This window comes from Lissotriton helveticus, chromosome 6 (genome assembly GCF_964261635.1).
Source record: "Lissotriton helveticus chromosome 6, aLisHel1.1, whole genome shotgun sequence".
NCBI classification, from domain to species: Eukaryota; Metazoa; Chordata; class Amphibia; order Caudata; family Salamandridae; genus Lissotriton; species Lissotriton helveticus.
Genome location: NC_136067.1, coordinates 877,787,504 through 877,812,915, shown reverse-complemented (window position 1 = coordinate 877,812,915; position 25,412 = coordinate 877,787,504). Strand labels below are relative to the sequence as shown.

Sequence of the window (25,412 nt, the reverse complement as noted above, 5' to 3'; positions counted from 1 at the left end):
AAAGATACATTAACAGTGGTGTTCCAAGCTGTCTCTAGGTAACTCACAATGACTGTCACAGAATCATGCCTGCAGGAGTGGTACCTTTAGGGAAGCAGATACATACAGGGCCCGCTCTAGGGAGGTACGTTCGGTGCCACCGCACCCGGCGCTGACTTGGGGTGGGGGCGTCATTTTTTTGTGAATGTATTATTATTTTTAAAACACCTGCTACGTTCCTGCTGCCCCATTCCTGGCATCAATGAGAATGTCAAGATAACTCCAGTGACTGATTGTCTTCCTGGTAAGAGACAGGAGGTTTGTCTAGTGGAAGTTTTGACTCATTGTAAGGTAGCACACAGGGTTAAAATGCCTGCAGCTAAGAACGTGTACCATGCAGATCACAAAGTGCATATAATGTAAATAGGTCAGTGAGTTACTGCTTCTGCAAGACAGATCCTTTTGTTACTTGTCTTTTATAATTCAAAATCCTTATATAGAACATCGAGCTATTAACTATCATCAAAAGGCTGAAAGCAATCTACATATGTTAGAGCAAAATTTTTGTATTCAGTCTGTCACTGTCCTGATCTTACCAAAAGGGTTCATTTGGGTAGAAAACTATTTTTATTATAGAAGAAAGAACCCCTGACAATGGTGTTATGTTTTATATCCTGAATTTGTGCTTTTCCAGAATAAGGACTCTTAAATTATATTGCCTACCAGTATCGTGGACATGTGACTCCTACATCTTGTAGTTCTGTCTGATGTAACATTCCCTATATACTGATTTACACTCATATGATTGTCTCCGTGCAATGTGTGTGTGATGTAAAGTGTAATCTGAGAGAAGGTGGTTATGGAGACTTTAGGGGCAGAGGAGTGCAGCCCCCCTTGCCACTGTCATGATGGTCTCAGGCAGAAAGGTCACACATGTAAGGGGTGCACATAGCCAGTTCTTGACCCCCTTACTCTGCTGTGGAACGACTGGGGGGCGTGTGTGCATGGAGAACTACATCTCCCAGCAGCCCCAGGGATCTTGACAGGAAGAGGCACCTGAAACCAACCGCTGATCGAGAGCTGTATATAAGTCTCTCCTATACACCGGCCAGGTGCTTGACAATCAGATCTCCTGTGTTTTCTGGCTGCCCTAGGAGCTCTGCCTCCTGGCGTCTCCAGCTTTATTGGTTCTTGTGGATTATTTGGCTTGCCCGTAACGCTCGCATCCTGAGAGCACTCCCTGCGCAGTACTGTGTCAGAGCCTTCCTGGAGTGATGGAGACTGCCTTTCAAGTGCTGTATTCCTCCAGCGTATCTTGTCCCTTGCGGCTGCCCATTGCCGCGTGTGTACTTGCTCGAGGCTCGGCTGTGGGTGCCACGCATTATCTGCAAAGTCAAAAGGAACTTCCCCGGCAGCAACAACTGCAGGCTCCTGCTTTCCTAACCGCACTTTCATCTCCGGCTGCCAAACGGTTATGGGGGCTGTACAGGGACACAGAGGATATACGTTCCATGTAAACCCCTGATGATTTGGGTTTCCCTAGCTGCTCCTGTGACGGAACAGCGAGCCGCTTTTGGGAAATAGAACGCAGAGAAGTGAAGGAAGCATCCTTCTGCGCTCCGGAGTTATTCTTTATTTTCCTTATTTTGTGTTTTGATACCTTGTCTACTATACTAGTATCTCCCGGAGGAGAGTACGAATTATAAGACCTGGAACTTCCAGCGCCTTACCTGTTGCTTTCACAACCTAACTGGCTGGTGGGCGACGTCCCCTGGTCATTGCAGGGTCCCAGCTGAACAGTTCGAAGCGTGCTGTGAGAGAGGTGAATGTGAGTACACAGGAACAACAGTGAAGTGCAGTGTTGTGGATGTTTCCTATGTGTGATTGTCTTCTTCATTTCTGTCTCCTGTCTTGCACACAGGGCTCTTCCCATAGGGTCAACGGTTCCATGACTCCTTAGCGGTCCGCACTATCCAAGAGGGTTTCCAGACCAACGCCTCTCCGAAGTGCTCCCCAGCCTTTATTGTTTTCTACAATTTCCTTTTTAGGTCTCGGAACGGAAATGCTGGCTTGCCAGCTTCCGGGAGGAGATCTTATGTTTCTTAGTAGGGTTGTTTATCCCGCCTCTCTCCTCCATTGGCTGGCTTCCTAAACGGAGGCCAGCCATTGGAGGAGAGAGGCGTCCCTCGAAAGAATCTCCGTCTCTTTCGGTTTCGGGGGCGTACATTTTGCTGTTCTTTCGCCAGTGACGTCACCCGTCACTCAAAACAACAAATACACGCCCCCGAATCCGAAAATGGTCGGAAGCTTGCGGCCGCCATTTTTTTTTCTCGTCTGCCGGTGAGGATCGTCTTGGTCTTGTTTTCCATCTTGTTTCTCTCCATTATTTTCTGGTTCCTGTCTCCTCAGCCTTCTTTCTTCGCCCGGCGCCTGCCTCCCGTCAATTTTAAAAACAAAATGGGCCTCGCGCCCCACCACCGCTGCAACAACCACAGCACATGCCCCGGAGTCCGCATGGCGCCCAGCGGGGCTCCGGAGCTTCATGCTTCCCGCTGCAACAACCACCGCACATGCCCCGGAGTCCGCATGGCGCCCAGCGTGGCTCCGGAGCTTCGTGCTTCAAAACGGGACCTCGAGCCCTACCACCCGGCAACGGGGGCACAGGAGCCCCCAACGCCGCCTCAAAACCCCGGAGCTCTGCATGGAGCACCTCGGGCTCCGGGTTTTCAATTTTTTTAAAAACAGGGCCTAGAGCTCAAGAGCACCACCACGGAGACCCCACAACCGCTGTACATGCCACGGAGCCCGCATGGCGCCCAGCGGGGCTCCGGGGCTTTGTATTTAAAACGGGACCTCGAGCCCAACACGCCGCAACGGGTGCGCAGTAGCCCCCAACACCGCCTCAACACCCCGGAGCTCCGCATGGAGCACCACGGGGCTCCGGGGGTTTCATTTTATCTATTATATTTTTAAAACAGGGCTCCGGGCCCGATATGGAAACCAAGGGTCCCGGAGCCACCACCACAACCGCCGCACATGCCCCGGAGCCCGTCATGGAGCACCTCGGGCTCCGGGGCTTAAAAAGAGAGGCTTGTGTCCGCGCTGGTCTAAAACTGGAATAGTCTCTCTTGCAGCAACTCCCTCCATCCAAGAAATCTGTGCGTTTCGAATCCAGTCACCCTGACCTCACCTTTCATCCTTCCAAGGCAGATAAGAGTGTGAATGGGCTTGGCACTCGCAACTGTTTGTCAAGATCCAAATTAAGTTGAGTCTATTGTTGAACGTTATAAAAGCTGCTGTTAATATATAACTAGAGTGCGACGGTGCTGCAGGGACACCAGGCAGAGACAAGCAAAGGCCGCCTTCGGAGCCCATAAAAATACCTGCTGCGCGTGAGCCTTTCTTTCACGAGTCCAGACAGCAGACAGTTTGAGCGTGGAGAATGAAAAAGAAATGCCAACAGCAGCGCACACTGCTTTCGCAGAGGTAGCTGGATGACTGGGGTTAGATGCACTTCTCAGGTTCCTGCAGGACCGCACATACGCAAACACACACACATGTATCGGAGCGTTTACTATCCATAAGCGGGGCCTCAAGCGCTTCCATACAATCTCGTGCATAGATCACTTCAGCTATAACAGGCCAGTGGCGCAGCCTTCCTGGGCCCAAACAGATGAATGAGCTGAGCCGGATTGGCCAAAAGGAAAATCAAAAAGATTTTCTAGACAGACCAGAAATTCTGAAAGGCCAGAAGGGCTGAGGAAAAGTCAGTCGAATGCGACTCGTTCCTCACTTGCAGAGACTCTAACGCAGCCACACAGAGGTTTCAAGGGGAGGGGCTTGTGCAGAAATAGCAATATGTCCAAACATGCCAGTCAGCCTTCCCTTAAGGGGGCCGCAGCCAAGATATCTACACATGAAGAAGTGTCAGGTGTTTCAGACCCTCGGCTAGAGGGGCTGGCTCTCAACTCTGCCATGTATGTTTATCAAACGCACTGCACTGTAAACTGAAGGTTTGGCCGTTAATATACTAAGAAATTATCCTCCACACAACTTTGAACAGTCGGTCTCCCTGCAATGGGTGACCGGGCAGAGGTCAAAGGACACTATCGGGGGCAGCTGCAAGTCCGAGGCACGGCCCTCCACACTTCACACTCAAGCGCTGCTATCTATCTCCAGAGACGCTATGCACGAACTCACCGCTGATGGTCGCTCACGCAGCTCCCCATGAGCGCGAATTCTCATTTACTTCCCTCACTGCAAGGCACACTGTGGTTCACTGGCATGTGAGGTAGTGAATTTAATTCAGTGCTGTGGTAGGCGTAGCGTTGATTTGGACAACTGAAAGTGGGAAATGGGGTGGGTTTTCAGAAGCTTGTGTTATTTTAACATGATATAAAGATCCGTCATGGAGCACCTCGGGCTCCGGGGCTTAAAAAGAGAGGCTTGTGTCCGCGCTGGTCTAAAACTGGAATAGTCCCTCTTGCAGCAACTCCCTCCATCCAAGAAATCTGTGCGTTTCGAATCCAGTCACCCTGACCGAACCTTTCATCCTTCCAAGGCAGATAAGAGTGTGAATGGGCTTGGCACTCGCAACTGTTTGTCAAGATCCAAACTAAGTTGAGTCTATTGTTGAACCTTATAAAAGCTGCTGTTAATATATACCTAGAGTGCGACGGTGCAGCAGGGACACCATGCAGAGACAGGCAAAGGCCACCCTCGGAGCCCATAAAAATACCTGCTGCGCGTGAGCCTTTCTTTCGCGAGTCCAGACAGCAGACAGTTTGAGCGTGGAGAATGAAAAAGAAATGCCAACAGCAGCGCACACTGTTTTCGCAGAGGTAGCTGGATGACTGGGGTTAGATACACTTCTCAGGTTCCTGCAGGACCGCACATACGCAAACACACACACATGTATCGGAGCGTTTACTATCCATAAGCGGGGCCTCAAGCGCTTCCATACAGTCTCGTGCATAGATCACTTCAGCTATAACAGGCCAGTGGCGCAGTCTTCCTGGGCCCAAACAGATGAATGAGCTGAGCCGGATTGGCCAAAGATTTTCTAGACAGGCCAGAAATTCTGAAAGGCCAGAAGGGCTGAGGAAAAGTCAGTCGAATGCGACTCGTTCCTCACTTGCAGAGACTCTAATGCAGCCACACAGAGGTTTCAAGGGGAGGGGCTTGTGCAGAAATAGCAATATGTCCAAACATGCCTGTCAGCCTTCCCTTAAGGGGGCCGCTGACAAGATATCTACACATGAAGAAGTGTCAGGTGTTTCAGACCCTCGGCTAGAGGGGCTGGCTCTCAACTCTGCCATGTATGTTTATCAAACGCACTGCACTGTAAACTGAAGGTTTGACCGTTAATATACTAAGAAATTATCCTCCACACAACTTTGAACAGTCGGTCTCCCTGCAATGGGTGACCGGGCAGAGGTCAAAGGACATTATCGGGGGCAGCTGCAAGTCCGAGGCACGGCCCTCCACACTTCACACTCAAGCGCTGCTATCTATCGCCAGAGGCGCTATGCACGAACTCACCGTTGATGGTCGCTCACGCAGCTCCCCATGAGCGCGAATTCAGTGCTGTGGTAGGCGTAGCGTTGATTTGGACAACTGAAAGTGGGAAATGGGGTGGGTTTTCAGAACCTTGTGTTATTTTAACATGATATAAAGGTCCGTGAGCACTAAGGCAGCAATCCCATACAGAGCGCCAAAATTATCTTGGGCACTTGTTCAGTTTGAGTGGTTTGGACAGGTTTCAGGCTCGCGTTTTTTTGAAGCAGCAGGTATTTTGCATTGCACATTACCTCACAGCGTTCCTGTGTCACTTTGCATTGCACAGTTTCATCTAGGGTGGTGTTTTCGTGCTCTCATGTTGGAGCAGGGAATTCTCCAAGTTGATGTTGGGTATGAGCCAAGTGAACGCGGAAGGAGCCAGCTGCGTTGAAGCAGTTGCTGTTTTTGGCGAGAACTCCTATTTTGGCTTTGTAGTCAGGGCTTTAAGTGGGATGAAAAATCTGGGGGGGTCTCTCAAGTGGGAGTGACCAATGTAATTAAGGGCGTGGCTTAAAAACAGTATGGTAAAAATCTGTGCTTACTATAGTGTGCATCCTGACTTGTATTCTGCTGTCCCTGTCATTGTGTACAGATAAGATACAACAAGTAACATCATATCTACAAGTCAGGACGTTTGGCTTTGTCAATGGTTGTTAGTTGCATAAGATAAATAAGCAGCAACTATGGCTAGTATATAATTTTGAAAAAGCTTCCACTTAAAGCCCCGGTGACACCACGACAATGTTGCTGCTCCTCAGTTTCAAAAAGAGAAAGGAAATCCAGACAGAAAATGACTCTTTAAAGGTTTTCCCTTTCCCCTACAAGGTTTACCTGGCATGACGTCATACCGTAACTTCTCGACTTGTGAGCAGGGTACATCGATGTGTCTGCTGTCTCGAAACAGGTCTCTATCGTGCTCTGTTTTGTGCCCTGGCATTTTTTCCGGACTGCAGTGACAGCTGACTGCACTGCTGTCCCTGCAGTCCGTAAAAAATGGACCATCTGTTCCAGGTCACAAAACAGAGCCCAATATAGACCCGTTTCGAGGCCCCCTTAAAAAAAACTGCAGGTGCTCTGACCCGGTGCGACCCGGCCCAATTAAAGCCCTGTTTGTTGTAGTATGTAAGCCTCTGCTGGGGTGATCCCTGTTTTGTACTCTGGTTCTGTGTACCAAAGAGGAAGGAGGTCTATGAAGGAGGGAAGCAGTGGTGGGGTGTGCTATACAGTTCAAGCAGCTGCCGAGAGTGGTTCCAGAGGCTAAGGCCTTAGTTAGAGGCTGTGTACTGCTTTGATTTCTGAGAGACTGTTTCATAATCGTCTCAAAGCCAGAGTCGTCCTCTATGCCAGGCCATTTTTAGTCCGAAGTACTAAGTGGATTTGAAATGACCACCCAGCGGACATCACAGAAGAGGCCATGTAAATGGCGCTTCGTGTGTGTGTGGGTGGCTCTGTGTGGGTGGCTCTGTGTGTGTGTGGGTGGCTCTCTGTGTGTGTGGGTTGCTCTGTGTGTGTGGGTGGGGGGGGGGGCTCTGTGTGTGGGGGGCTCTGTGTGTGTGGGGGGGGCTCTGTGTGTGTGTGTGGGGGGCTCTGTGTGTGTGTGTGGGGGGCTCTATGTGTGTGTTTGGGGCACGCTGTGTGTGTGTGGCTCTGTGTGTGTGTGTGTAGCTCTGTGTATGCGAAGACTCTCTACTACTCTCTAATGCTCACCTATTGTCATTGTAAATGACAATACCATTTATTTATGTTTTTTTTAAAAAAAAGAAAAAAATGTCATGAGCAATGCCAATAGCTCTACCTTTAATAATGCCGAGACCATTGCATTGTAAATGCTTGTTCCCCTATGCGTTCCCTTGCAAAGTAGTGATCATAAAGCACTCTTTGGGAGGCAACGTAGAAGGGAATAGAAGAACCAGCTTCTCATCATCCCCGCTGGATGGCTCCGAAGGTCAGTTGTGTTTCAATCTGGCAGTCCTGACAGCAACCACAGTAAAATATATATTTTTTTTACAATAAAACGGGTTTTAAAACGGTTTTATTATCGTTTTATTTTAATCCCCTGGACCTGCCCCCAGGACTCTGACGAGTCTTGGGGGCGGGTCCAAGGGATGACACTCCTGGTAGGGGAGTGGTAGTGCACTTTCTTGACTGTGCATGAGGGTTTGGCCGGCCACACCCTTATGCGCAGTGAAGCTCTCTCCAGCCCCAACTTCGCTGCTGGAGAGAGCAGGCACAGGTTCCCAGTCTACCTGGGTGTGCAAGTTGCCAGCACTCTGGCCAATCCTGATGCCGCAAGTGGTCTGTGCTCAGGCCAATCCTGACGCTGCTTTCATGCAGCATCATGATTGGCCGCAATGCAGACTGGGAGCCTGTGCCCAGAAGCAGGAAGAGAGCAATGCGGCAGGAGACAGAGGCGGTGGTGGTGTTAATGTAAGTTTTTAAAATGTTTCTTTTTTTTCTTAAAATTAAGGACACATTTTCAGAATACTACACAGCCAGCTACAAAAAGCGCAACTTGACAATCGACAGGGAACTCGTGGAGTACACTGAAAAAGGAGCAATAGTGCCAATTCCATCTTAGATCGTAGATTAGCTTAGAGCGGACATACTGAAATGGAAATTAAGGAATAGTTAAGAACATGCCAAGGGTAAAAACCCCTGCCTCATGTGGTATCCCGGTTGAACTGTATACCAGATTTATTGATCGACTGGAGTCAAGGTTGGCGGACACGTATAATAAGACACTGAGAGCATGCCCTACTAGCAGTGACCGACTAGGTACTGTTGGCCATTTTTAAACCTGTATGGAACCCCTGACAGCTGGCTGATCAGAGTGATTTTCTCCGACATTGTCCCCATCAGTGTCCATTTTCAAAATAGTGCTCACCCACCAGATAAAGCCCACTGTGTAACAAGCCAAGTAAAAGGTCCAGTCCTTATGGGCGCTAACAAATGTAGACTAGGCGGTACCAAGCTAGGTCTAACAAGCCTCATAATCAAAGGCTAGCCTTTTCGAAGGACAATGACAAAAAGCCAATGAAACATATGGGCAGAGAGTGGACAAGGCTTCCACAACATACCCTACTACTATATGCCTTGCAGAGCGAGCAGCACATGCGCGCTACCGCTAAAGTTAGAAAACAAAGGGTGTTATAGCATCTCTTTGGTTTATCTCAGGGGCAGTATAATACAAAGGCACATTTTCTTTGTCCAAGCAAGGCACAAAGGGATATTTCAAAAGCTGAGCAATTTCTTGGCAGAAAGGATAAACAGGAAAACACTATCTCAAAGTACACTGCTTAAAAATCAAGAGTACACTGTGTTGTGCACTTAATGCAGTATTGTAAACTGCAAGTGAAAGACTACTAAAGACTACTAAAGTGAACAGCTCTTCTTTAGCACTTAATTTCTTGTGGATATGAAAGTTACCGGACATATTTTGTAGAGTCCTATGTTTTAAGCTAAATGATGCCTCCCAATAATTGGTATCAATAGTGTCAAGGTCACTTGCCTGCATGGAGGACTCCATCACGGACACCACAGTTATTGCATCTTCCACAGTTACAACACTCCTGAACATCAATCTGGCGTGGGCTATAAAAAGGCAAAAAGAGTTATTAAACTTAAAAACTTGAATAACACAATATTAAAATCAATTAGGTCTGATGGTCTTCCTGACTAGGGTTGGAAACAGGGAGACAGCATAGTGTACATTTCCTGGCATCATTTGAAACGGTTTCCAACACAAAACTATATGTGATGCAAGCTGGGTTATGGGTCAGATGACATAAACAATAGTTAATCGATCAAACTGCCTTCACAAGTCCCTTTGCTTAATTTCACAACCAGTTTTGTCACCGATAGTTTAAAAGTGCTTAGAGAGAGCTTTGGGCCTCACTCTCGTTCATAAGTGGATGGATTTGCTGTCCATTTCAATTCTCTGCTACTGATGCAATAGCTTCCCTCTCTTCTTGTGCTGGCTTCACCCTATATAGTGTTTAAATGAATGAGTGATTTTTTCAACAATAGGTATCAGGGAACTAGTTTTCCTTTGCACTCAATGGGAGATGACTGCCCTTCAACTTTTCCCTTGGTGTCTCCACCGACCCCATCCTCTCTTTGTTCCGGAGGTTTGCTTCCTGCCCCTACCCTCATTCTCTGGCACCTCATTACCCACTCTTTCCATGCTCCCCCTACTCAGGCTCATTCTTCACACCCAGTCTCTCCACTTCCTAGTTCTAGCTTACCCCAATCTGTTCAAGTTTGCTTTCTTTATTGTGAAATCTATCTTCCCTCAGTCTTCCACTGCTACCCAACTTTGTGTCCACCAAGTTCTCTGTGTCAGGCAATCTTAGGTGTCTCCCACCTTTCATTCCACCACTCTCTACCTTCCTCTCCTTCTCACTGTTGCTGTTTGTGGTGCATTCATCTACAGAACTACTGTCTCTGCAGTCATCTGCATAGTCACACTCTCTGCAGATCCGAACTCTTTCGGTCTATCCATGTCACCTTCCCTGGCTATTGGTTTCTTCCTTCTTTGCAATTATCTCCCTCGCAGTTCTGCTGGACTCTCGTCCAATGTAATTTGTGGATTCCAGGGGATTTTTGCTGCACAGGAGCCCAGAGAGGAATTTGAGTTCACCTACGACTCCTATCCCCAAGCTGCTCAGTGGGTTACACACTGAGAGTTAAGTGCAGTTTTGAAAGCACCTGAAATTCCCTTTACCACGTTTACCTTTTCAACTTTTGCTGCAATTTGCAAGGAATGGAGGTAAATGAGACAGCTACCTTTCCAGTATGCAGCACTGTTTAGGCCAACTAGTATTATTTTACCTACTCGTATAGAACAGTCTCAAATGCCACCCCTCCCTCCCCCGTACAAACATTACTTGCAACAGAGTCATAAAAGTAAAGTCATCCTGGTCATCAGCAAAGATAATTTGCAAAAGTACAACATGAATAATGTATGTAGCTCAAAAATAAACCATGGTACTCTCTATGGCTGAAGCAGCAGTTGTAGACATGCACATATCAACTTGTGTATAATTCCAAGAATGAGTAAATAAAACATAGGACAAGCCAACCATCAACATACTCAGTGAGAGTCAAACTCTTAAATATTACCATATATTGAATATAACTGCACGGCAGTATCAAATAGATCTACTGCTGACCTTCTGCCAGGCGGATCAAGCTCTCCAGAAGGCGGATTGTGGTGCGAGCCGCATTTCGGTGGTCACTCTTGCGTTGCATCTGGTAGTATCGCACCAGGATCACATCAGCCTCTTCCGACATTCTGGGTCGCAGGCTCTTAATGAGACAGAAGTAGGTTTTCATTTTCTCCATGCTCCACAGCTTTTCGGATTTCTTTGGGCAGCCTGTCATAGTTCGAAATGTTAACAGACAGCCGCATCATAAAATACATTTCCATTAGTAGGTAACGAACCTGAACATTAAGAGCGGACAAAGCAACATTTTTAAAATGTATGTTCAAACAACCTCTCTGAAGCATAACAATATTTATTTTTCCCCAGTGGGCAAAATAATGTTAAACGCTACAGGCAAGATTCAAAGGTATGGGTTGCCATGTCTGAGCGCCCAACTTAATTCCATGCCATCACTAAGAACCTGTCAAAATAAAGCTTAAACAATAAGTATTTATATTTTAGCAAAATATTCTTATGCTGGGATAACAGATGTGAGAATTATAAACACTCCTATGACAAATATTTCTTAAACGCTGCCAACTACTTTCAATGCATGAAGCCAGTGTGTGCAGGCAAGGTCAAAGTATCATCTCTTAGCAATGTTCAACAGATTGAACATTGGCTCGGATATCAGCCTTGGTAATTGAGTCACTGGGAGTTCTCTTGCCTACAATCATCTACCATAGTCATTATATCTTGGTCGTTGGAATCCTCAGAGTCCAAGGTCCTTTTTAGTGGAACACCGGTGGGTCCAGTATTAGCACTGCTAAGGATAGCCATGAGTCCACACCATGTCAAGAGGGATGCAGACTATGAAGTCCAGGTGCTATTTAAAGAGCTATTTCTGTAAGGGGCCATTAAATCTTTAAGACAGAGCTCAGCCCCAGGCCCAGAAGGCTTTCCTCGAGATTTATATAAAGAATGCGGGCCGGTCTGGTACCCATTCTACCAAGGGTGTTTAACGCTAGAGCTGATTAGGCAGTAGTGTCCGCATGCATGGCGGAGGCAAGAATATCAGTTATACTTAAATCGGATCAAAAATACACAGGAATGCAGCTCCTATGGGGCCCCTCTATCAGGTCACATGCCACTGTTGAATTGTTCAAGAAGATATTGTCGAGGAGGTTAAATTCCCTGATACCCCAGTGGATTCATCTGGATCAATTGGGATTTATAACCTGCTGACAAGAAGGAGACAAGACAAAAAAGGCCACACATAAGAGAGACATAATAAATGAACAGAAAAAGCCGGCAATGTTGATATTGTTAGAAGCTGAGAAGCCCTTTGAAAGGGTCAACTGGAGTTTTATAGAACTAGTAGTTCAAATAAAAAGAGATTTGGGCCCATGATTTTGATCAATGGCGTGGGAAGGACATTCAAGTTCTACCGCACACATTATAGTATATATATATAAATATGGTAGGAATTCCATTATAAATACAGTTGTGCGCCTCAACTATTTGTGATGTACCTAGAGCTCCTGTTCAAAAAGATCCGCAAAGTACCACAGATTGAAGAGGCGAAACTCGTGATCAATGAGTTCAAAGTATCAAGGTGCACTGACGATATGTTAATTTCCATGCTTACAGAACTAAACATCTGGCAAGACATTAGAGAGGTCTCCGAGTTCAAGTTAAAACTATACAATTTAGAGAATTTGAACAAGGCATCTGTTAGATTTGGGGGTCTCTAGTTGGCACAGGTAGGTACTTGTGACAAATAGGGACCCTTGCATCTATCCAGGGTAAGGGGGTACACTCCTAAAATAACCCCTGCTTACCCACTTGGTAGCTTGGCACGAGCAGACAGGCTTATCTCAGAGGCAATGTGTAAGGCATTTGTGACCACATACAGTAACCCAGTGACAACACTACAGATGGACACCACACAAGTTTTTATATAAAAAATAAGTATACTTTATATAGATTTACCACAAGACCATAAACGACAACAATACACAATACTGTTACTTTAAGATGGTAGTTTTAGCTTAGTTCAGTTCTTAAGAAGCGACACTTTGCGTCAATGTACCTTACGATGCGTTGCGCTTCCACGACAGGCAATGTCACAGCGATGGAAATGCGGCAAAGTTCTGGTGCAAAGAAATAAAGACAAGAAGAACTTCCAGATACAGCACGCTTCTCCGGGGATGCGAGAAGTTCTCGGTTCGATGCGTGGACTACAGTGGCGACACCCTTGTTCAGAACTACGACGGCAACAGCTTCAGCTGCGACACTCTTCTCCTACGTTTGCGTGAAGCTTCCGCACGATGCGACAACTACAGCGGCGACAGCCTTGTTCAGAAATGCGACGGCAGCAGCTCCAACGGCAACGCGCTTCTCGGGGATGCGAGGCGCTTTCATCGATGCGATGCAATGCAACAGTTCCAGCGGCGACACCCTTGTTCAGAAGAGCGACGGCAGCAACAGCGACGGCGACACGTTTCTTCTTTGTTGCGAGAGCCTTCTCTCGATGCGGTGCAATGCGACAACTCCAGCAGCGACACCCGTGTTCAGAGGTGCCACGGCAGGCAGCAGCGACGGCGACACGCTTCTTCTACATTGCGAGATGATTCTCTATGCGGTGCAGTGCGACAACTCCAGCAGCGACACCCTTGTTCAGAAGTGCGACAGTAGCAGCAGCAACGGTGACACGCTTCTCCTTCGTTGAGTCACACTTCCAGCTCCTTGCAACACGCAGTCCCTCATAAGTCCCAAAACAGCAGCAGGCACTTCCAAAAAAACTCTGGGGAGTTGGGGTTTGAAGTCTGCTGTCCCTGAGACTTCATATTTAACAACAAGGGGTGGTGATGGACAGAGTTTCTGAATTAAGCAGAATACTCTCACCCAGTCAAGAGATCAGGGCTAGATCCAACACCGTTTTTTAGCTCACTGCACCATCCCAGTTCAGAACCTGGCTATATGCAAATTAGTCTGTTCCTGTCCCAGTGCATGATGGGAACAGGGCAAACCAAACTACCAAGCCAATTCTTACACTGGGAAGGAAACAAGCTTCCGGGGACCGGTTTCTGCCATTTCAGGCGTCGTCGGCCCGGCTTGCTTGAATCCTGATGGTGCAATGAGCAAGGGACTCACATCTGAGTATACCCTTCCACGCTTAGGGTGGACAAAATATTTAACAACAAGGGGTGGTGATGGACAGAGTTTCTGAATTAAGCAGAATACTCTCACCCAGTCAAGAGATCAGGGCTAGATCCAACACCGTTTTTTAGCTCACTGCACCATCCCAGTTCAGAACCTGGCTATATGCAAATTAGTCTGTTCCTGTCCCAGTGCATGATGGGAACAGGGCAAACCAAACTACCAAGCCAATTCTTACACTGGGAAGGAAACAAGCTTCCGGGGACCGGTTTCTGCCATTTCAGGCGTCGTCGGCCCGGCTTGCTTGAATCCTGATGGTGCAATGAGCAAGGGACTCACATCTGAGTATACCCTTCCACGCTTAGGGTGGACAAAATATTTAACAAAATATTTAACAACAAGACTTCAGCAGGAGGCAAGCTCTATTCCAAGCCCTTGGAGATACTTCACAAGTTGAAAGTAAAGCACACAAAGTTCTTTCTCCTCTATCTGGCAGTCAGGCAACCACTGCAGGCCAGTCCCCTAAGCAGCACTTCAGCTTAGGAATAGTCTCTCCTCAGATTCTTCAGGTTCCTCTCCTCAGCAAAGGCTTCTTTTTGTAGTCCAAAAGTGATCTAATTTCCTGGGATCAGGGTCCCAATATTTATACCCCAAAATCCTTTGTTCTCTGAGGGGAGAGGGGCCTTTGCCTAGTCCAAACCAGTTCTGGAGCACTCTGTTTACAAGACTCGTTCTTTCCTTTCACAGTGCAGGGCAGAAACATCAGACGCCCCACAAGAGGTGGAGCCATCATTGTGGAAGGCAAGCACAGCCCTGGAGCACTTTGTTGACAGGATTCCTTCTCTTCTTTCAATGTGCAGGGCAGAGACATAAGCCGCACCCCAGGAGGTGGAGCCAGCATTGTGGAAGGCAGGCACAGCCCTATTCAAGGTTCAGGTGCAACTCCTCCCTCCCATCTAGATGCAGATCTCTTTATTCACCACTGGGCTGGCTCACTCTGTCTCTTGGAATCCCCCAGCCCTGTCACTCAAAAACAACAGACAAGGAATACACAACCTAGCACAGGCAGGCTTGAAAGGTTAGGCAAGAAAATACCTACTTTCTAAAAGTGGTATTTTCAAACACAGAATGTTAAAACCAACTTCACTAAAATATGTATTTTATCATTCCGAGTTCAGGCATACTAAACTCGAATTTCTACCATGTTCTCTGAGTTAGTTAGGATTATAAAATGTAATAATTCTAACAGCCCATTCTGGCCTATGGAGAACAGGTAGCCTTGTAATAGTGAAAAACGAAAATGGCTGAAATTCACTATTAAGACATGCCACACACATCAGGGCTTGTCCTACCTTATACTTACAATGCACCATGCCCGTGGGCCTACCATAGGGGTGTCTGATATGAAGAAAAGGTAAGGTTTAGGGACTGGCAAGTGGGTGCACTTGCCCAGTCAGCATGACAGTACCAGACTGCACACAGGCTCTGCAATGCCAGACCTTAGACACATTTTACAAGGCTGTTTCTGTGGGTGGCACATCCAGTGCTGCAAGCCCACTAGCAGCATTTGGATTTACAAGCCCTGGGCACTCCTGGTGCACTGTACTAAGGTCTGACAAGTAAACCAAATAGTCAATCATGGAAACACCAATTAATACATTCATTTACAATAGGGAGCACTTGCACTGTGGCACTGAACAGCAGTGGCACAGTGCCCAAAACATCTAACACCAGCAAAAACACATGAGGCAACAGCAAATATGGAAGGGAGACCCAGGCCAATGGTGCCAGGTCTAACAGCATCCCATTAGAAAAACAGAACAACTACTTCACAATCTATGTTTAAGAGAGGTTACAAAAAAATCAAATCTGTAGAGGTGCAGTCACAAAACTTTCCTCCTCTACTGACATAACTTAAAGCTGACAAACAACAATGGCTTAATCTAGTATTGGCATGGTTGGGCCATATTTCCACCTTAAAAGATTAAGTTGCTCTCCAGACTTTTTTTTTCCTTTCAGGCTCTGTCCCTAATGATACTATCACACTTTTTGGTAAAGCTGCAACAAACCTGTACCAACGTCATTCAAAGAGGAAACATACAGAGGTTGCTGATGAGATTAATTTTTCGTCATCAGATAAGGGGGAGGGGGGTGACTAGGGATTCCATTTTTTTTGGACACTACCAAACTGTGTATCTTCGATACCTATTGGAATTATCTAAAGAAGGATGGAGAGACACTGGTGGGTTCTTGACCACACTTTGGCCTTTAAGGTCCCATGGCTTAATCCAAAAGATAGACCAATCAATATGTTGCACTCCCTGATTAAGAAAGCAACAATGGGAGTCCGGGATAAAGAGGGCAATAAAATGTTTCTCACCTCTACCTGCCCCTTTCCCTTCAATCTTGGGCAATTCAGCATTGCCCCCAGGAATAGATAGGGAAGCATTTAACCCTTGGCAGGTGGCCAACTGCACGAAGTTAGGGATTTGTTCATGAAGGGAACGATAGAATAATTTTGCAGAAATGAGACAACAGTTTCATTTACGAGAATTAGAGTTATGCAGGTGCATCACTGGGTCCTTAACCCAGACATAAAAGCAGCTGCTACACTACCCTTAAACCAGTTTGAAACCAATCCTACCAAAGGCTTTTTATGACAAAAACCCTACTTTTTAGGATTTATAAATTGCTCCAAGAAGCAGTGACACAAAGAAAACCTATATTCCAGTCTAAATAGAAGGAAGAACTGGGAGTGAACATTACAGATGACCAATGATATATAATGAATGGTGGAGGAAATGTATATTACACACCCCAGGCCCGAAATCTTGCAGCAAAACCTGCTATTGGTGGCATCTCACTTCCCGCCCTGACCGCCGCCTCACAGCTCTTACCTGCACCGGCCGCGACAGTATGTAAGGATTAGTTACTTACCTGTAATCTAGTTCTCTTCCAGGGGTATCCTCATCAAAGTCATAAGCACATGAATATTCCCGCCCATGCGCGGGACCCCGGAAACACATATATCATATATATGTAGCTCTACATATATGTATATATACATATATAAACACTCACAACGCAGACGTCTCTAAGGAGAGCTGAACAATGCTGCATTAAAAACCATTGTATATACACCTTCCAATAAAAAGCAGGTAGAAAGAAAACCTTTGAAAACTGCTTTATTATACAGTAGAAAAGGTAATCCTGCAAGGAAAATGAAAGCAGTGTCAGCACAAAGGCTGCATTGTAAAACAACCATAGAGTATAGAGCTGAAAAGCTAACTCATATAGACAGTACCAGAAAAACTGGCACTGTGCCTTTAAGGCAGCCATGACCCCTATCTCCCATCATGCCTCAGGGCCGACAGTTAGGTCAGTTGTTCTTTGCGGATAACCGCAGACCATTTCGTTTAACATCATATATACATTTCACGTGACTACTTGCCCGGGGAGGCGGGTGGGTTGCTTATGACTTTGATGAGGATACCCCTGGAAGAGAACTAGGTGCCGCACGCAGTCGTGGAACTTGCCCTGATTGAATACGGGTGCTTATAAGTACTGCCATTTTACCGGACCTGGAGAGCTGCTGACATTCCTCGGTTTCCTGGAGCTGCCGCTGCTGGGGAGTGCGGGACTGCGAGAGCCAGAGGGCTTTGCGCTTTGCCAAACAGGCGCACCTGGTGTCTCTTCCCGCCCCTTCTCTGCTTCCTATTTTAGGAACGCCCATACCGCTAACGCGGGACGCGCGCGGGCGTGCGCCGGGCTAAGCCCGGGCAAAGGGCGGGCCGTCTGAGGCCGTCCGAGGATGGGCGAGACTGGACTGGACTACCCCCTGTACTGGTGACTTTCACTCTCTCATTGTTGTGTTATTATTCTGTTTGATATTGGTTCTTATTTGTCATTGGGTGGGTGTTTAGGTTTAGGTAATTGAGGTATTTGAAAGTTGCATATAATGCCTTTACGCTCAGGTAAAGAGAGATTGGTGCAAGTGCAGACTCCGAGCGGTGTAGTAACTGGCCCTCTTGATGCCTTTTTTGTTAAAGCAACTGGTATCCTGGAAAAGGAAATAGCTCTTGCAGAGAAGCGTCTCTCTTTGGACATCATTTCGGGGAAGCGCTCATCCTTCGGTCGTATTGCTGCAGTGGTTTCCCCAGCTACCGCTAGCCTTCATGTTCCTAGCATGGGGCAATCTCAACATCTGAACCCAGTGCTGGTGGACGCATACCAAGATACGGATGCATCTATTTTAAACATATCTGATGTTGGCTTGTCTTCTGGTAATTCTATTTGTAGTGGGGGTGATGATGTTGTAACGACCGCTAGTTTAGCTCACTTTGAAACTAATGAGGGGGACTTGCTAATTAATAAACGTCGAAAAAGAAAAAGAAGGAAGGGAGATCAATCTGGGGGTAATTCCAAGCTCCCCAAAACTAATACCATATCCCTGCATACCCTGGTACGTAACAACCCCCCCCCCCCCCCCCCCGCCCGCACCTTCACCACTACCGGAGACCTTCTCTGCTCCATGTCCATTGGGTAATAGTACAGAGGATGGTATTTTGTGTAAGATGGAAATACTCGTTAAATCGCTCATACTACCTATATTAGAACGTACTAGACTTTTGAATACAAAACTGGATATGTTGGAGAATTTAGTGACGGCTAATAATTGCATATTGGCTAATCTAGCAAACATGTATAGCCCCCTCCCCCAATATGCCAACCATCACTTTGAAACCATTGGAGCCTTGTGTAACATCCAATCCGGCCCCTCAACCCCCTGTAAAGCAAACCAGTATACGGCCTGCCATGGCCTCTCAAATTCCTGCCAAATCAATGAGTATGCGGCCTGCTACAAGTTCTAATCCGGTGGATACTAATAGGGGTGGGACCTCGAAGGGAGGTGTCAAATCTAAGCCACAGCCAAACTCAGAGGCCCAAACATTGGGAAAACGCGAAAAACATCTCACTGAACTAGATCGGAAGGTAAACAAACAAGGCCACCTATGTGTTGATCTACCCTATGGGGCTACCCCGCATACAGTAATCTTGATGGGTGTCTCAGTAATAAAGGATGATAAACCTGAATCTTTTTGGGCCCTTAAAAATAAAGTAGTCTTTTGGCTAAATAAAAATAGACCCCTCCCACCCGCTTCTGGCACTGAGATTTTAAATGTCAGAAGAGTAAACTGGGTGGGGCACTGCACTAAAGATTTAGAGGGGGACTGCGCCATTGTAAACTTTAGGGACTCTTGGGTGGTGGACTTTGTTTGCAGGGAACCGAGATTTGGTAAAATGGGCGATGTACAAACATTGGACCTTAATTACTTCTACCCTAAAAGAACCTCAGAGCCCCTGCCTCGTCCGCCCCCTCCCAGCCATAGAAGATCAAATGGTAGTTCTCTAAATGGCCCGGTACCCTATATTCCGTTCTTTCCCTATATTCATAACCGCTTCGAACCCCTTTCTGGTTTGGAGTGTGTTGACTGACTCCTGCCGTTGTCTGGAAGGGGTAGCCAATCTGGAAAATGTGTAGGGGAAGGTTCAGGCACATGTATTAACCGAGAAGGGGAAGTTGATGATTGTAAGGGCCATGGGCTTTGCATATTGTACGTGGCCGCTGCTGGGCAAGAAGGGGGTAATGTCAGTGTTGAGGAGGAGCTTGGGGGTTTTACTGACAGCAACTCCTTGGTTGGCAAACTGCTTCTAGAGGGAGGGGTGTCTGGTCTTGAGCTGGTGGCAACGAACCAAGTACAGTTAACCACTCAGGACCATGTGCTAAATGTAGCCTCGTGGAATATTGCAGGCCTAAAAGGGAAGGTATGTTCAGAAGATTGGGTTGACTTTATTGATTTGTTTGATATTTTAATCTTTCAGGAAAGCTGGGCTCCTGACCCGATATTTCGGGCAGGTTACCTACATTTTTTTAAACCCGCAATCCAGGGCACTAGAGGTAGAGCATCTGGGGGCCTTGTAATTTGGGTAAGGCAGGCTCTTAGATATAGGATAGTCGAAGTCCCAGTGGACAACCCTGATATATTGGGAATCAAGTTGTGTAGGGAAAACCACCATGATATTTTTATCATTAACATTTATGCACACGGATTACTCGGCGGGCGGAGTCCTGATTTAATTGATGAGCTGGACTGCTATCTTGATTTAATTGGGAGGGACAACTTTATTTTAATTGCAGGAGATCTAAATTGTACTTTTGAACCCCTATTGTGCGATTGTGGGGATAGCCTGGGTGAGGAAGTTGCCGTGTGGAATGTACCCAATTTGGATCTTAACCCTATTAAGAAGGCTACAGAGGCGGCCTGACACTGGCTAGGGCTGTGTTTAGAGTGGGGGTTGCGAGCGGCCAACGGCTGTACTACCTCTGATAAAATAGGCTAGCCCACTTTTGACAATGGGGCCTCCAACAGCAGAATTGACTATATTCTGGTGGAAATGGAGTACTGGTCTTTTATGGAGGACATGGTAATTGTATCGCGGCCCGAAAGCGATCACAACCCTTTACACTTAAGTCTGAAATTTCGGGATGGCCACGGTCAGGCTCCTATAGACAAGTGCCTCACAGCAGAGGCAGTCCTCACAAATGACAGACGTAGGGTTCGATGGTGCAGAGTTCTAGAGGACAGTACTATGCTAGATAGGTTATCCCTGGAAGTCTCTTCCACTCTGAGTGCCTTACAGGATTTGACTAATGATACAGGAATATTCCATCAGATTGGTGTTCTTCACGAGCAGCTTTTTGTTAAGTTGAAAGCTATTCTTACCAAACCTGTTAATCATGGGAAAGTTGCACCATTAGGCTTCCGCCACAAATGGTACAACAAAGCCTGTAGACAGGCGCATAGTGGTTTGATTAATGCTGTTAAAACTAGAGTTACTCCAGATATTAAAGTGGCCCGTTTGAAATATAAGAAGGCTCAGTGGGATGCCAAGAGAGAGTGGGATGAGAGTCATTGGCAAGATCTCTATGAAGCCTGCCTATCCTCAAACCAGATAAAATTTTGGGAGGTGGTGAAATGGGGCCAAAATCCGGATTCCCAAATCCCAATCAACTATGTTTCAGCGGATGTCTGGGTGGATTTTTATTCCTCCCAGTTTAGAGGACTGGAGAACGATCCCCCGCATGCTATGGCAAGTAGGACTTTGCTGTACCCATTGCCTGGCCAACCCTTAGTGTTTTCAGTATCAGACACAGAGATAGCTGTGGGTTTGACCCAGGCTGGGAAGGCACCTGGATTGGATTGCATCCCAGCAGATCTATTCAAAGCTGATTTACAGCACTGGGTACCCTACATCACGATGATTGCAAACGCCATTGCTAATGGGGCAATGATTCCGGAGTCATGGAAAGGGGCCGAAATTCTTCCCATTTTTAAGAAAGGGGATCGTTCGGCCCCTGGGAACTATCGCACAATTAGTCTTATAGATTCTTTACAGAAAATTGTTGCGAGGATGGCCCTGGCCAAAATACAGGTGTGGATGGAGAATGAGAATATTCTCGCTCCATTACAAGCAGGCTTCAGATCGAATACCAGCACTATTGACCAAGTATTCAGATTTACTCTGATATACTGGAAGGTAGTGCTGTTGGGCGGAGGGTCCCTATTCGCAGCTTTTGTGGACTTAAAGTCCGCATTCGATTTGGTGTCAAGAGCAAAGTTATGGGCAGTTTTGGCTGATCTGGGAATGCCACCCGAACTCCTTGATTTTGTGGTAAAACTGCATGAAGGTAATTTTGCTAGGGTCAGGTGGGGGAGCCAGGGGCAGGTGACGGACAGTTTCCCTGTTACACGGGGAGTCCGCCAGGGGTGCGTCCTGGCACCTACCCTATTCTTACTTTTTATTAACCAGGTGGTACATTTTTTTGCTGATATACATACTGACGCCCCCGTTCTGGGTGGTACTAAGTTTCCGTTGCTCATTTTTGCCGACGACACCCTAATCCTCTCTAAGACACGAAAGGGGCTCCAGACTGCGATTAACAGATTTGAGGACCTTTGCAAATCAAATGATCTGCAAATTAACGTGAGCAAGACAAAATGTATGGTCCTAACTAAAAACAGGCCTGTAAGGAGTCACGTTAGCATGAATGGTGTCGAGCTCGAACAGGTGGACGTGATGACCTACCTTGGGGTGATTCTAGACTCTCGCCTACGATGGAAGCCCCAGGTTAATGCACTGCATTTAAAATTTGCCCGCCTTACAGGGTGTCTAATACAGGAAGAGCGAACGTCGTTGACGAAAAGGGTTATGTCTGCCCTAAAGATTTACGACGCCAAAATAAGCTCTGCCATTTTATATGGTGCCGACCTTTGGGGCTTTATGGATCTAACCCCTCTGGTAAGAGTACAAAACAAATTTGTCCGCAATTTGGTAGGATTACCCCAATCTACTCCAATTAAACCCTTACTGCTGGACTTGGGCTGTAAGGCGATTGATGAGCTTGCGCGGTACCGGATGGTTGCACTGTGGAGACGAATCTGGTCCACGCCTGAATTAGCCCTCTTTGCCAACGAAATTTCGGATGTAAGATCGATTTTTGGGTACAGCAATCTCCCTTGGATTAGAGAGGTAAAGCTAATTTTGGAAAATATGGGACTTAGTCCACAGTGGGTTGCCCCGGGGTCAATCCCTTTTCCTCCGAAAAAAGAGTTTAAAACTTTGTACTGGGCGTCTGTTAGAGACAAAGTTGTCGTGCAGTCAGGTTCGCCTACATTAACGGGCTGGTTCCTGGCACACAAACTGGACCCACACCTGGAGCCTTACTGGGATGCCATCACCAGGACTCTAGATAGGAAATTATATCATCAGTTTAGAGTTGGGACACTGCCTGTGAGGTCTTCCACTATAAAATGGCATGGTCAGCGAAACGAGTATTGCCCTTGGTGTAAAGACCACAAGGAGAGTGTTGGTCACATCTTCTTTGCCTGCCCCGCCTATTCGGCTGCTAGGAGTAAATGGTTAAAGCCCGTTTGTAGGTTGATGAAGCTCAGGGGGTGTGCTGAGGCACTATGGGTTTTAAGATCCAATACCTCGGAGATAGTGACCATAAGTGTGGCGAAGTTTTTAGGGTGGGCTTGGTTGATTAGAGCCAGACATTCTTATGTGTCATGATCATTTTGTATTCTTGTATATTGTATTGGCTTTTACTGTTACGACTCAAATATAACTGTTTAATCCTTTTTTAAATATATGGAATATTTTTGGCTGAGAATTTTGAAATTTTAGGGAAAATATGTGTATAGTGGTATTATGGCTTATAGATTATGTTTTTAGGTATATTCTCATGTAGTTTGTCTTTTATGATGTTAAAAAATCGAAATAAAGACGTATGAAACTGAAACTGAACTAGGATTACAGGTAAGTAACTAATCCTTCTCTTCCAGGGGATCCTCATCAATAGTCATAAGCACATGAATAGAATAGCAAGCCAACCCCTCATCCTGCGGGCAAGTTGACAGGAAACTATACAGACATCAGAAAAAAACCTCGCCTTCAGGCGAACACAGACTCCAAACTTTCTACACTGAAACAGATTCCTCAAGGAGGCTTGGCCCACTTGGGTATCTGCTCTGGAGTCTGAATCCAGACAACAATGTCTGGTGAATGTGGGAACCGATTTCCAAGTTGCCGCTTTGCAAATCTCGGCCATCGGTACATTATGTAGAAAAGCTACTGTTGCCGCCTTGGCCCTTGTTGAGTGAGCTTTAGGGGTAGCGAGCAAAGGTTTATTTGCCAACTGGTAAGATAACTTCATACAAGAGACTATCCATCTTATGATGGTTCGTTTGGGAGCACTAAAACCTGTTCTGACCGAACCATAGTTTACAAACAACTGGTCAGATTTCCTCACAGATTTTGTGGCTTCTAGGTAAAATTTGAGAACCCTCTTTAGGTCCAGCGAATGTAGAGCTCTCTCCGCTGGAGTCGTAGGGTTTGGGAAAAAAGAAGGCAAAGAGATTGACTGATTTACATGCACCTCCGACCCCACTTTAGGCAGAAAAGAGGGGTGGGTTCGCATAACCACTCTATTATGGTGGAATACTGCATAGGGTTCTTTAGATGACAAAGCCTGAATTTCGCTAACTCTGCGTGCAGAGGTGATTGCCACCAGGAACACCACTTTCCACGACAGGTGCTGCAGAGACACTTTATGGATGGGCTCAAAAGGAGGGCCCATCAGCTTAGACAACACCAAATTCAACTCCCAAGGTGGAGAGGGAGGTCTCACAGGAGGGTAAACCTTCTTTAGCCCCTGTAGGAAATCCTTAACCACCTGAAGCTGAAAAAATGAAGTCTGGTTAGGAGACTTACGATACGCCGTAATGGCTGCCAAATGCACCTTTATGGAAGAGTATCTTAAACCCGACTTGGCCAAATAGAGTAAGTACGGAAGAATGACTTCCTCTTGACCAGTAGTCGGACTCAAACCCTCTCAAACACCACAGATAAAACCTCTTTCACTTCATAGAGTATGAGGTTCTTGTGGAAGGTCTCTTTGACTCCCTTAGAATGTTCAATCAGTCTGCAGGAAGGTTTAGGTGTCCATACTGCAGGACTTCAGGAGCCATGCTGTCAGGCTGAGCGAGGGGAGGCTCGGATGGAAGATCTCCCCCCCCCCATCTTGGAAAGAAGGTCCGGCCTGCATGGAAGCCTCCAATGCTTACGAATTGACAATTGCAAGAGATCTGGGTACCACCACTGGCGAGGCCAATCTGGTGCTATTAATATTATTTTCATCCTGGATCGCAGGAGCTTCGCCACTACCTTCGGAATGAGAGGGAGGGGTGGAAAGGTGTATGCAAACGTCCCTGACCAGTTTATCAAAAGCGCATTCCCCCTCGTTCCTGGCCGGAAGAACCTGGATGCGAAGGCGTGGCATTTCTTGTTTTCTTCGTCTGCGAAGAGGTCGATGCTGGGATGACCCCACTGCTGGAAAATGTCGTCTACTACGTCGTTGTTGAGCATCCAGTCTTCTTGCTCTAGGAAGTGACGACTTAGGGCGTCTGCCTGAACATTCTACTCTCCCGGCAGATGGACTGTCGTGATCGACAGGTTCCTGGCCAGCAGCCTGTGCCAAATTGCTTGAGCCTCGAGAGACAGAGGACGAGAACGTGTTCCACCTTGCTTGTTTAAATAGTACATGATGGTTGTGTTGTCTGTCTGAAACAGTATTGAATCTGACTGAAGGGCTGGTTGGAGAGCCTTGAGTGCCAAGTGAACTGCCCGCAACTCGAGCATGTTGATATGGTAAGACTGCTCATTGGGGGTACATCTTCCCTGCGTTTGAAGTGAACCCAGATGCGCACCCCAGCCTTGAAGGGAGGCGTCTGTTATCAGTGACTGCACAGGCGTAGGCTGATGAAACGGAACTCCCACCATAAGATTCTGAGACTGCATCCACCAGAGGATGGATTTCTTCGCCATGGGGGATCCGGTCGTTCCACTGACCTGAGGACTGACTCCATTTGTCTTCAAGATCCTGCTGAAGCGGTCTCATCCTCAACCTGGCATTGGGTATGATAAAAATGCAGGAATCCATGGAGC

The 25,412-nt window shown here is 46.8% G+C and overlaps 1 protein-coding gene across 2 annotated transcripts in view; it reads right to left on the bottom strand.

The window, feature by feature from the left end:
• MCM9 (minichromosome maintenance 9 homologous recombination repair factor) overlaps positions 1 to 25,412 on the bottom strand; it is a 352,109-nt gene that overhangs the window by 53,710 nt on the left and 272,987 nt on the right. For both annotated transcript variants that reach the window (XM_078648476.1, XM_078648477.1), the window contains 2 exons: positions 10,710 to 10,913; positions 9,047 to 9,129 (listed from right to left, as the gene is read on the bottom strand). In XM_078648476.1, the coding sequence (XP_078504602.1) occupies positions 9,047 to 9,129; positions 10,710 to 10,913 (287 nt within the window). The remainder of the gene's footprint in view (positions 1 to 9,046; positions 9,130 to 10,709; positions 10,914 to 25,412) is intronic.